The sequence below is a fragment of the Euphorbia lathyris genome, chromosome 4 (assembly GCF_963576675.1).
Source record: "Euphorbia lathyris chromosome 4, ddEupLath1.1, whole genome shotgun sequence".
In the NCBI taxonomy this organism is placed as follows: domain Eukaryota; kingdom Viridiplantae; phylum Streptophyta; class Magnoliopsida; order Malpighiales; family Euphorbiaceae; genus Euphorbia; species Euphorbia lathyris.
In genome coordinates this window covers 63,715,779-63,728,196 of record NC_088913.1, presented here as the reverse complement: position 1 = coordinate 63,728,196, position 12,418 = coordinate 63,715,779, and the positions used below count along the sequence as shown (strand labels likewise).

At 36.7% G+C, this 12,418-nt stretch overlaps 1 protein-coding gene across 1 annotated transcript; it reads left to right on the top strand.

Annotated features, from left to right (window-relative positions):
- The first annotated feature begins 2,162 nt into the window (after nt 1-2,162).
- Nucleotides 2,163-11,849, top strand: LOC136226048 (uncharacterized). Its single transcript, XM_066014334.1, has 18 exons — nt 2,163-2,502; nt 3,191-3,260; nt 3,618-4,193; nt 4,275-4,451; nt 4,541-4,654; nt 4,737-4,795; nt 4,985-5,051; nt 5,181-5,232; nt 5,334-5,426; nt 6,039-6,122; nt 6,234-6,634; nt 6,866-6,927; nt 8,744-8,813; nt 9,528-9,608; nt 9,717-9,818; nt 10,681-10,805; nt 11,204-11,318; nt 11,412-11,849. The coding sequence occupies exons 1-18, from the start codon at nt 2,441-2,443 to the stop codon at nt 11,547-11,549; spliced, it is 2,448 nt and encodes an 815-aa protein (XP_065870406.1). The 5' UTR covers nt 2,163-2,440; the 3' UTR covers nt 11,550-11,849.
- The last annotated feature ends 569 nt before the right edge of the window (nt 11,850-12,418 follow it).

The following is a 12,418-nucleotide window of genomic DNA, read 5'->3' as shown; positions in this document are numbered from 1 at the left end:
AACCCCCAACACTACCTCATTATAAAGGTGAGGAAAATCCAGAGGCACATGTGCGACAATATAAGGAGCTCATGGATGTTTGTGACACAAATGAGGGAATAATATGTCGAGTTTTCTCAACAATGTTGTAAGGACCCACAGTCAGCTGGTTTCAAACTCTGGCCAGGTCAATTGACAGATGAGAGTAGTTGAGTAGAGAGTTTTGTGCAAAATTTGTTGGGTGCATACCCCCGCAAGTTGCTTGTAGAAAATTATATGACCTAGTGCAATGAGAGGATCAAACTTTACACGAATACATTGATAAATTCAACAAACGGTGTGTACAAATTACACGATTTGATCTTAATACGTCGATTGAGTAAGTAATTCGTAACACCACTTGTGAAAGGTTGGGAGGGGATTTGGTCACGAATCGCCATGGAACCTTAATGGACCTGATTGAGATGTCTAAAAAATTCATGGATCTTGATGATGTCAAACGGGAGAGGAGGGCGACGATGAAGACTCGAAAAAGCAACTATAAAGGCAAAGAAGTTCCCCGAGAAGCATCTCAAAAGCACAAGAGAGGGACTAGAGAACGTCCCACATATACATCCTTGAATGCTTTATACACCCCCTAAATGCCCCAAGAAGGGACATTTTAATGTGGATTGAGAAAAGTCCCTACAAGAGGGATATACAACACCCCATTAGCAAACCTATAAAGAACTTTAGGAAGCATATTCGTGCATGTTGTCGCTTTCATAGAGTCAATGGTCATGCTATGGAATCCTATTTTGAATTAGCTAAGGAGATAGAAAAGCTCATAGAGAGAGGCAAGCTCGATAGATTCATTTAAATTCTAACGATGACAAAGAAAAAAAATAGAAGAGAGTGACAAAAATCCAAGGACATGATCAATGTGATTGCTAGCGGAGCCAGGCATAAAACTCATAATAAAAGATCCAGAATGTGAAGAAACACCACCAAATTATAAGATAGGCTCGCTCATTTGTTAGTTCTAAAAGGGTAGCTACATCTCATGCAGATGCACTGGTAATTACTATATCCATCGAAGGATGGGACATGAAGTGCGTAATGATAAATATCGAAAGTTTCTACAATGTCATCATCAGAGGCGCGTTTGCCAAATTGAGTAGATCTAGTGTGAATCGAACAGGCGTATGTGGACATACTAGGGGTGACATGACATATGGTGCAAACCAAACCTTTTCTTTTATCAATTTTGTTTTAATTTTTTCTATTTAACTGTGTTTTTTTTATAAAATAGAAAGGAAACAATAAAAAAAAGAACGAAAAGAAACTAAGGCGGAACCACCATAGGAAAGCCAGCTCCTACGAGATCATCCAGCAGCACCCTTCAAATATCAACCGACGAGGACAGAAGATGAGTAACACTTGGTTCAAGAGCATGAGCCCTGCTAGCCATAAAATCAGCAACCTGATTTTGCTCCTGGAACACATGCCGAAGACGAACACACTCAAAATTCCTGAGAAGCTGCTTGATACCTTTGAAAAGGTTCCGACCAATACATGCAGTATCTCTATCCTCATTAATAGCCGCCACTATCTCGGCATTATCCGACTCAATCTCAATTCATCGATAACCCCTGCTCAAAGCAAGAGAGATGTCAGAAAAAAGACCCCAAATTTCTACATCATATACATTAATAGTTGAAGTAATTGATTTTAATTCCTATATTTGCATATATTAATTTATCAATACAAAACATGTAAGCATAAAAATAGTTATTAAAAAGAATTCATAATTCTAGTTTCTTTTGCATTTGAACCAAATAACTATAAAAAAAATCAGATATATATCATTATTTTGCTGGATCGAAATAAATAAACATGAGAATTCATGTCATTCATTTCATTTCTCCTTGTTTCACTTTCTCGATTCGTTTCTGTCACCCATGAATCATACTTCTCCTAAAGCTTATTCATTTTATAACAAATTATGAACAATAAAAAAATATATTTTTAATTAATAAATCCTATTAAAAAAAAAATTCCTATTAGAGTTTTGAGAAATCACAAGCTCGGACATAAATAGTGTGTATTCACGGTTGGATGCAGGCTGTAATGAAATGTATCATAAAAACAGAATAAAAAGGAAAAATTGAAAAATAAGTCATTAAATTACGGAAAAGGACTCATCTTCTCTCACACATAGAACTCCGTGCTAAGAAATCACCCACATGTAACTATAATTTAAACGCCATTTTCGCCTTCCCTGCATGTGATGTGATCTCTCCCTCCTCTCTCTCTCTCTCTCTCCCCTTCTCCACTCTCTTTTACACTCAAAAACCCAATTATCCCCTAAACTCTCTCTCTCTCTCTCTCTCTTTCTAAATTTGGCTGCAGAGAATCAAGGATAGTTTGTTTATTTTTTCCGACGATCTCTCCTTCCCTCTCCAATCAAATCTATCCACCAATGAAGGCTCACACCAAGGTCGTTAAGGCCGGGAATCCTCTTCTCTCCTTTGAGCACAAGAGGTATTTACTGATTTACCATTTTACTTCCACTTCTCTTTTCTCGCCACGCGTACTGTACTGCTCTCCATGGATTCTTGTTTTCTCTTTGATCTGTCACCTTGCTTTCCGCGCATTTGATTTGCATTGACTAGAATTGGACTATAGCTATTTTCGATCGAATCTATGTTTCTCATTTGGTGGAGATTTTCTACTTGTTAATTGCTTGATGGATTTGTGATTTTTGAAGATTGTGCTTGAATTTTGATTGATGTTAGTGCCAGTGCTTGAATTCAGTGTGAAATGTGGTGTGTTGTTTTAGTAAATTTGAGTTTGACCAAGGACAATGTTGTTGAACCATATTGAAGTAGCCAAGTAGGATGTGTTCTCAGTGGAATATGTTGTTGTCTATGAGTAGCTGACATTTGGCGGCATTCAGGTGAATGGAGACACTATTTCAATTTTTCCTTTCTAATAGACATTGGTTGTGAGGATTTTCATGTGTCGGTTCTTGCTTCTTTTTCTCCTAAACCTTTTGCTACTAGTAATTTATTTTATTGGTGTTATGTTGAAAAGAAAAACAGTATGTGTTTAGTGTTTTGTCTTGCTTTAGCGAACGTTTTTGAATATTTGTTTCATGGGTCTCTTATTACTTGTGTTGTGAATAAGAAATCTTGAAGTTGAAGTTTAATGGAAATTGATTTTGGCTCAGGGATGCATATGGTTTTGCAGTGAGACCTCAGCATGTTCAGAGATACAGAGAATATGCTAATATCTACAAGGTTTTATCTTTTTATTTCTAAAAAATTCGAATTACTTATACTGTATATAATTAATGAGGAAGTTCATACCTGCTTTCTTCCATTTAACATACCGTTGATTGAACTGTGAGGAAAATTCTTCTCATTTAGATCCATTAGATTTAGAAAAGTGAATCAAAAGGGCATTATACGCACTTTTGCTAGTTGCATGAACTTTCTTGTCTAGTCGGATTCTTAGCAATTGAGGCTTCATGAAATCATATTTAATTTATTTTACTCACTTTTGGAGTCAAGTAAATATTAAGAAAAGAAAAGTATAACAACAAAGGTTGAGGAAACTGAAATTCTTATCTGCTTGTTATGTTCTGTTGACATTAGGAGGAAGAAGAGGAAAGATCAGATAGGTGGAACAGTTTCTTGGAACGACAAGCAGAATCTGCTCAATTGCCTCTAAATGGTTTACCTTTGGCGGAAGATAACAATGCATTGCATACTGAAACAACAGCGCATGAGACTAGAAATGGTTTTGAGAAGGGTGTTGAAGGAGCTGATGTTTCACCTGAAAACCTTACAGAAAATGAAGAAATACAGTCTGCCAGTAAAAGAATTCATAGAGTCCAAATATGGTCTGAGATTAGACCATCCCTTCGTCCCATTGAGGATATGATGAGTGTTCGTGTCAAAAAGAAGTGTGATCAACCAAAATGTCAGCAAGAGACTTTAAAAGAACCTCCACTTGAAGATGCTAAATCTGCAAAAGGAGCAGTTGAAGAGGACTCTGAGGATGTATTTTATGATGTTGAAAGGTCAGATCTAGTTCAAGATACTACTAGTGACAGTGTTACTGCATCTGGCACAACTGCTGATGCATCTTCTGTCGAACCTCTCTTCCCCTGCAAAGAAGAATTGGAGGTATTGGTACGCGGGGGTGTTCCGATGGCGCTCAGGGGAGAGGTATTTCCGTGCTTAGTGTTTTTACCCTCTTTCATTTCTCAGCACATGAGCTTCATAATTCATTTATGCTTGTATTTCTAGCTCTGGCAAGCATTTGTGGGTGTAAGGACACGCCGAGTGGATAAGTATTACCAGAATTTGCTTGCTGAAGAAGCTAAATCAGGAAATCATGTAGAACAACAGTCAGATGGTGATTCTAAGGGATCAACTATAGATCCTACATGTGTACCTGAGAAATGGAAAGGGCAGATCGAGAAGGTCATTACTTTCAGTTTTGATGCAGGTCTTGCTTTCATATATTTGGCATTAATCAATTCAAGTTTCTTAACTGGTTAGTTTTAATGCAGGATTTGCCACGGACATTCCCAGGTCATCCCGCATTGGATGATGATGGTAGAAATGCTTTAAGACGGTTGCTTACAGCATATGCGAGACATAATCCTGCTGTTGGATACTGCCAAGTACTTGAACTTTGTATAGCTTTCTGTACCTGATGGAATAAGTTATTCATATTTTTCTTATACTTACATACTTGTTATACAGGCGATGAATTTCTTTGCTGCCTTATTACTGCTTCTGATGCCCGAGGAAAATGCTTTCTGGTAGATTCATAAACTTGTTTAACATAACTCATTTTGATGCACACACGCACACTTTTTTCTCTCTTTGTTGTTCTCACATCTGGATGGTCAATGCTGTAGTGCAGCAACTATCGTTGATTTCTAGAGCATATTAGCTTTCTTTTCTTAATTCTGAGTTTGCTTGTCTGCAAATGATGCTTGTACTTTCAGGACATTGATGGGCATTATTGATGACTATTTTGATGGCTATTATTCAGAGGAAATGATAGAATCTCAGGTATTGCTTGTTATAGCTTTATTTCCATGTCTCTGTTTCTTATTTTAGGTGCATTTTTTCTTTTTCTTCAGATGAGAGACACGAAAAGTTTGAAACAGTGAATTGATTTTCTGATTTCCATTTCTCCAGGTTGACCAACATGTTTTTGAGGAGTTGGTGCGTGAAAGGTTTCCTAAATTAGGTTATTATTGTTATTTTAAAAAACTCGTACGCTTTTCTAGTTACTTTTTCTTTGTGAAGAATGTTTTTGTAAATTTATGTTTGGGTTAACTTCTGCTGCAGTAAATCATCTAGATTACCTCGGAGTGCAAGTTGGATGGGTTACTGGACCATGGTTCCTTTCCATTTTCATGAACATGCTTCCGTGGGAAAGTGGTCAGGTTTTATGCCTTAAAGATGTGAATTTAAGTTATCTAGCATTTTCTAATGATAAATGCTGCAAAATTACAAGTTGTTTGTTCAATTCTTGCATCTTATTTGGACTAATTAGCAAAAGAATTCCCAACTTTTGTAGTTCTTTCTTGTGGAAAATCTATCTTTTTGTTTCATGTATATCCTTGTTCTTGATATTTTATAGTAGAATTATCACGATGTAGAATCAAGCCAATTTAAGCTGATGTGGCACCTAGGTCTGAAGCAAAAAACTATTCCCAAGTGAAATTAAATTCCACGAATTTAAACTGTCATCTAGGGCTAAAAATTCTTGAGTATTTTTTGTTCAATTTTTGTAACTTGATTTTATTTTGTGTGGCGTCTTTTTATAATTTTGGTATGCCATCATCACAGAGTAGGGGATTTGATTGAAATCTAGTTTTGGAAAGGAAATTGCTGTTTGATAGGATGTGGTTATGTGATTAATAAATGTACACTGTACCACAAGTGGAAAATCTGTGGAGTTTTGGAATTTTTTCTTTTGTGTTTCATGTACCGTTTTGTACTTTGGTTGCAAGTTTTACCTATAATCTGACAGCTTCTCCTTTTTATTAGTTCTTCGAATCTGGGATGTGCTTCTCTTTGAAGGAAACCGTGTGATGCTATTTAGGACAGGGCTGGCTCTGTTGGAGTTATATGGTACTGGGTAAACAGTGCATTATATCCTGTGGCAATTAGCAGCTGTTCTTTCTCAAATTTTCATATTAGTTATTTTCTCTGCAAGGCTTAATTGAGTTAAATTATCTGTAGGCCCTGCATTAGTCACCACAAAAGATGCTGGAGATGCAGTCACTCTACTACAGTCCTTGGCGGGCTCAACATTTGATAGTAGTCAACTTGTATTGACAGCTTGCATGGGTTATCAAAATGTGAATGAAACCAGACTTCAAGAATTGAGAAATAAGCATCGAGCTTCTGTTATAGCTACAATTGAGGAAAGGATAAAAGGGCTTCAAGCTTGGAGGGATACGAAGGGTCTGGCATCAAAGCTATATAATTTCAAACATGATACCAAGTCATTGCTAGCAGACTCAAAGCAATCTAATGGTGAGTTATCTCGTTCTGAGTCTGGATCTACTAATGCTGATGACGTTCTCATAAGCTTGACTGGGGACATGGAGACAGATTCTGTATCAGACCTTCAAGACCAGGTAGCATACCTTTAATTGTATTTGCCATTTTCAAGGGAATTGTTTATTTGACTTGGTTAAGTATTTGGGTTGGATTATGTATTTACAGTGCGTGCATAATTTTACATCTTTCCTATTTTATTTAAATGCAGTTATATATTTTTATCTTGTTTCCCTTTGCTTTCATGCATGTGAAAAGCTTTGAGAGACCTCAGATTCATATCCCTATTTTCAATAATATTTTACATGCAGGTCGTATGGTTGAAAGTTGAATTATGCAAGTTGATGGAAGAGAAAAGATCTGCTGAACTCAGGTTGATAGTTTTGTAATACTTTCACATTTTTATGAACTTGGGCCCTCAAGCCCTCAACATGCTGCATGCACCATGTGCAAATCAGATAAGCTTCTATGCCTGCCATCTCTAGTTCTTTAGATTAGTAGAAGTAGTGTTAGCACACCTTTATATCTTAGAAGTGAGTCATCCTACTCCGTATGCTATAGTTGTTCTCCTGAAATTTTGGGTAGTTAACTTATATTCCTTTGCTATAGTTTATCCATTATGGATTTCCTCCTTTTACCAAGATTTTATCTTGTCAATTGACTAGGTATATGTCTTTCAAGTCCCATGAACAATTTAGCTATATAATCTGAGATATTAATTGTCACTTTTAGTATTTACTGCTGATTTGAAAGATGGAGTGTTCAAAGTAGACTAGGAATCGACACCTGTGAAGTGGAGGAAAGTAATCATGCATCGCCCTGCAGTCGATTTGAATTAATGCTTGTTTGTCTCGAGTTATTTTGAGGCTAGGTTATACAAATTGCAGCAGTTTTCTGTTAGACGCTCGAATCTGCATATACTTTTTTCTGCTGGCCTACTTTAAGTATTCTTCAAGTAATACCTTGGTGAGCAAGAAATGATAACATTTCTCAGTAAAAGAGATGGTGACCATTCAATGTCTCTTTATGCTTGAATTCTGCACATTGTATTAGATCATGATGATTCCATTAGAAACCAAGGCTGGTGAATGAAAACCACAGAGGGGATAATTTCTGATCAACTACTCCTTGAGACTAGCATTTGGTAAAGTGTGGTAGCTCATTTCCCAAAAAGAAAAAAAGAAGTATTGTAGTATGTAAGTATGCAGAAGAATGATAATAGGATGATCATAGGAATGCCAAGTAGTTTGAGTGGATAATCAAATGCGGCACTTTTTGAATTAATAGCCTTCTTCTGTTTGGAAAAAGTTCTTTCTGTAGGCAAAAGTGATAGCATACATGCAACTGAAACTTGTAATTTATGTGCTATGTGCTGTCTTCATTATGCTCCCTTCCTTTTTAGCACTGTGCTGTCACATACACATGGGTCCTCTGTAGCTGTTCAGAGCCGTGCTTGCTGACTTGTATTTCTCTCCCAAAATTTGGAGCATATGATGTTGATTCATCTCAAGGGGTTTGTTTAGTAGGAACAAAAGGGATTTTCAACTGATGACCTATCTTTTGTTCATTTGGCATGTCTGCATGGGGAGAAGTACAAGAGTCTTTAAGGTCAATTTTTGTCTAGGCAGTTATTCAGGCAACAGAAAGAGTTCTTTATTTCAATTTGAGTATTTGACGTACTTTTCTTCCTGATATCTTGTGGGTCTAAGTACGCCTTTGTATCTGATTTCAGCCTTTTAATTTAAGAGGAGATTATCAGGTAAAGATGGCTAAGTAAGAATGTGAAACTTTTGATGGCATGCTTTGCTTTGGCAATTGTGAAATAGAAATATTCTGCATTTGGAGTTCTCAGGGTGGTTAATAGTCTGATTATATCTTGTTGGACTAAGAGCCCATATACATGAAATCTGTCTTTCAATTTAAGAGAAGATTATGGACCAAGATCCTTAAGTGAGAATGTGAAGCTTTTGAATGCATGTTTTGAAAAATAGTGTTCCTAAGCCAACAGTTTTTCTTTGAAGTATAGAAGATAGTTGCAACTTATATCTCAGGGTGGCAATTCATAAGCCCGCTTCTGTCATTTTGCCTATATATTGAAACCTAGCATTTACCAAGTTGTTTATGTATCTCATTCGTTTTCTTTTCTTCTTACCTAGTATTGATATTCTGCTGTTATTAAATTTTGTCAGGGCTGAGGAGTTGGAGACTGCTTTGATGGAGATGGTCAAGCAAGATAATAGAAGGCAATTGAGTGCAAGGGTATGCCAACCTCCTGTGTCTCCTCTTCCTTTGTTTTCTTGTTCAATCAAGTGATTATGCTATTTTGTTGTAATGCTCGAGGGGAAAGTATTGGGCCCGATGAGTTCACAAGTCTATGGAAAGCTCAAACAGATGGTTGGGTCCAGGGTCATTGTGTATCCAAATAATTACTATAAACTAGCCTTAGAGTCTGAAGGGTCTCACTATTCACACATGAGTTCTCTTACTAGGTTAAAAAGTTAATGTACTACCATTTTTCATATTCAAATTTATGCATGCAATTCGTCCTCCTTTAAAACCTTGTAGACACAAAACTGCAGTTACTCCCATTTCTTCCTTCACCACACCACTTATAGGGTAAGGACATGTATGTTCCAATAATTTTGAAACTGAAATCTAAAGGTTTTAGTATGAAAAGAGCACGCACAAATGATGCTGACGTGAAGCAAATTTGGTAGTAATTTAGAGTTCATTGCTGAGAGCGGATGTCAATATTCCTTTGTAGTTATCGTGAGGCATTCTTTTCGAGTTTCTCTTAGATTTTCTTCATCAGGAACCTTTGAAGATATCACTACCTGACATACCATGTGGAGGGCATTATTCTTTTTATTTTTCGTATTACATGTCTACTGAAGGATGATATGTGTCCATCATTTCACCTGCCAGGTGTGCAAACTTCAATATGTGCACTGAGTATTAATTTGTAATCTGTAGGTTGAACAGTTAGAGCAAGAGGTTTTTGAGATACGAAGGGTCCTTGCTGATAAGCAGGAACAAGAAAGTGCTATGATCCAGGTTTTACATTTTCCCATATTAATTTATTTTCCTCTTTGGAAATATTTTTTAACTTTTTGTTTTTATCTCATTGTTCTTGTTAATCTGAGATACTTATTGCATGTGTAGGTCTTAATGCGAGTTGAACAAGAGCAGAAGGTAACTGAAGATGCTCGTATATTTGCTGAGCAAGATGCAGCGGCGCAGAGATATGCTGCTCAAGTGCTTCAGGTTTATAATTACAGACCTTATGTTAACTCTGAAAGTTTTTTAAATTTTTTGACAATTTTCCAATACTAGCCTGTCAGGATTAAGTGTTAATCTGCTTCAGGCATGAATTGATTCTAATGTAATACAATCGCTCCGCTTGTATGTTCTAGTAGTCAAAGCAATGTACCTAGCTGGACCCTTTTCTAGAAATTCTTAAAGCAATGTACCTAGCCGGACCCTTTTCCTTCAAAAAATGCATCCTGAGCAATGGCTATTTTTGTGTATCATCTACTTGCAGATAAGTAGGATTGCTTCTTTATCTTTGTCAGGCATGGATTGATACTTATAGCAGTACTACATGGCCTGCCTTATTTACCAAGAAATTGCATTAAAGATTTAAGGTTGTATGTTTTTGCAAAAATTCCGAAGTGTCTTCTTGGCTTGTATATTGCTATAGAGCAGAGATCCTAGGAACACCTGATACCTGATATTAATTAGGTATGCTGTTGTCCCGCCTGATGTTTACCACATCTACTGATTTGCATTTTCAGCATTGACCTTCTATTAGTCATGATTAGGGTTACTTGTCATTTGTCAATCTTGGCATGTACTTGAGAATGGGTCTCTTACCCGTGATCCGTCTTGTTTTAAAATGAAAAGCATGCCTGAATAAAATAAGTGGTAGAAAAAATCTAGTGAGGCAGTACATCTTCACATGATGTGGTTAACATCTAGTAATCCTCCATGCCAATGAATAGGTTGTGCACTGTAAATGAGTTTGCTCCTTTTTCCACATTTTATATTATTTCAAATGAATTTTTCCTTATCCTGATATTATCTTCTTTTTGTCTAATTTTGTATTATGTTTGACTTGTCTATGTAGGAAAAGTATGAAGAAGCCATTGCATCACTTGCTGATATGGAGAAACGAGTGGTTATGGCAGAATCAATGTTGGAGGCCACCCTACAATACCAATCTGGACAGCTTAAGGCGCAACCTTCGCCAAGGTGGGTACTCAATTTTTTAAGTGCAAAAACCTTCTAGCGCCTTGTGACATGGATTTGCTTTGTGGGCAATCTTTGATTTCATCAGGTTATATTGTTTTTGTTGTGCTTTTTAAATATTTTCTTAAAAACTGTGAAATCAAGGGAAAAAAAGAAAAGAGAAAAATTATGAAATGAGAGAAGTTGGAGAAATGTGCTTATTAGTAGCGTTGCTAATGTTTGGGTGAATGCTACGGTTATTTTTGCACGATGTCAGCTATCAATTGAAAGTGAATAGTTAAGATGCTGTTAACACAAATATGAAAGAATACATAGAACATGTTGACACAAATATGAAAGAATACATAGAACGTGTATAGTTTTATGCAATACATATAAAGAATCTTCGTTTTCGTGCGTAGATCATCTCAACCAGGATCGCCGCGGAGCAGTCAAGAGCTTACAGTAGATGTGCCCCCAAGAAAGATTGGTCTACTTGGTCGACCATTTGCACTTGGCTGGCGTGATCGAAACAAGGTTTGATTTTTTTTTTTCTTTTATTGTAAGTAGATTATGGTGTAAGTTAAGAGTTAGATGTTCTGAACTGAAGCTTCTTGTAATCACCTGCAGCAAGGAAAAGACACAAACGTAGAACAGCCGAATAATAACGGCAAGTCTTCCAACGAGGAACAAAGTCCAAACGTGGAGCATAATGGTGTAGAGAGTCCAAGGCCGGCCATGAATGGCGTATCGGTGCAAAATGAGTAGAGAACTGGTGGTTTATCAGCAATATTTGAGATGTTGAAATTCCTATGTGAGTGGCAGAAGATAGTTCTTTTTTCTGGTTGGTGCAAGCAAATTCGGGAAGCATAGAATAGTGTATTTTTTTGATGTTGATTCTGTAATTTTTCAGAGAGGCAATGTAGAGTGTGTTATAATATCCATTTATTGTTTGTTGATTGAACAGTAATAACAATAATAGTAATACAAGAGTGCAGTGCAGAGAATGTAAGAACAGAGACATTAATATTCTAAATAGTGAAACAAATTGTATAATATTTCCAATTATTAGCTCAAAACCATTTCATTATACCAAACAAAGCCTCTCAACAGTATCAATAGAATGTACCAACTAAGGTTGGTTTGAGTGGTTAAGAGCCTCAAGTTGTTTAAGCTGGATTTCAAGTTTGAGTTCTAATGTACACCCAAAGTTTTAATTGGGAGAGGATCTATCTACAGGGAGTCTGACGAGCCTCGAATTAAGAAATCGGTCACACTAAAAAAAAAAAATATCAATAAAAATATGAATAGAATGTAATAGTCTTGTATTTATATATATATATGTATATAGAATCGAGTGTAATATTTAATTCAGCACTCATAGCTAAAATTTCATGTACACCTATATTGTTCTTTTTCAAATATTATAGCTGTTTTATTTGGCGGACAGAGGAGGGTGAACCCCCCCACCCCCCCCATCCCCCACCCCCCCCATCCTGAAGGTTTACAGAGGCATATCACACTCAGCAGCCTGATTTCCTTCTGCCTGTCGTCGATTATGGTAGCAATAGTCTATTAGGTTTTCTAGTTGTCATGGTCAAGGTTATCAAACCCGGACCGGACCATCGGTTGACTCA

Bases quoted from the DNA above. Each gene is read 5' to 3' on its own strand.
- LOC136226048 (XM_066014334.1), top strand. From the start codon at position 2,441: ATGAAGGCTCACACCAAGGTCGTTAAGGCCGGGAATCCTCTTCTCTCC. The intron at 4,796-4,984 runs GTAGATTCATAA...TTGTACTTTCAG, and splicing joins CCCGAGGAAAATGCTTTCTG to GACATTGATGGGCATTATTG. The intron at 11,319-11,411 runs GTTTGATTTTTT...AATCACCTGCAG, and splicing joins GCTGGCGTGATCGAAACAAG to CAAGGAAAAGACACAAACGT.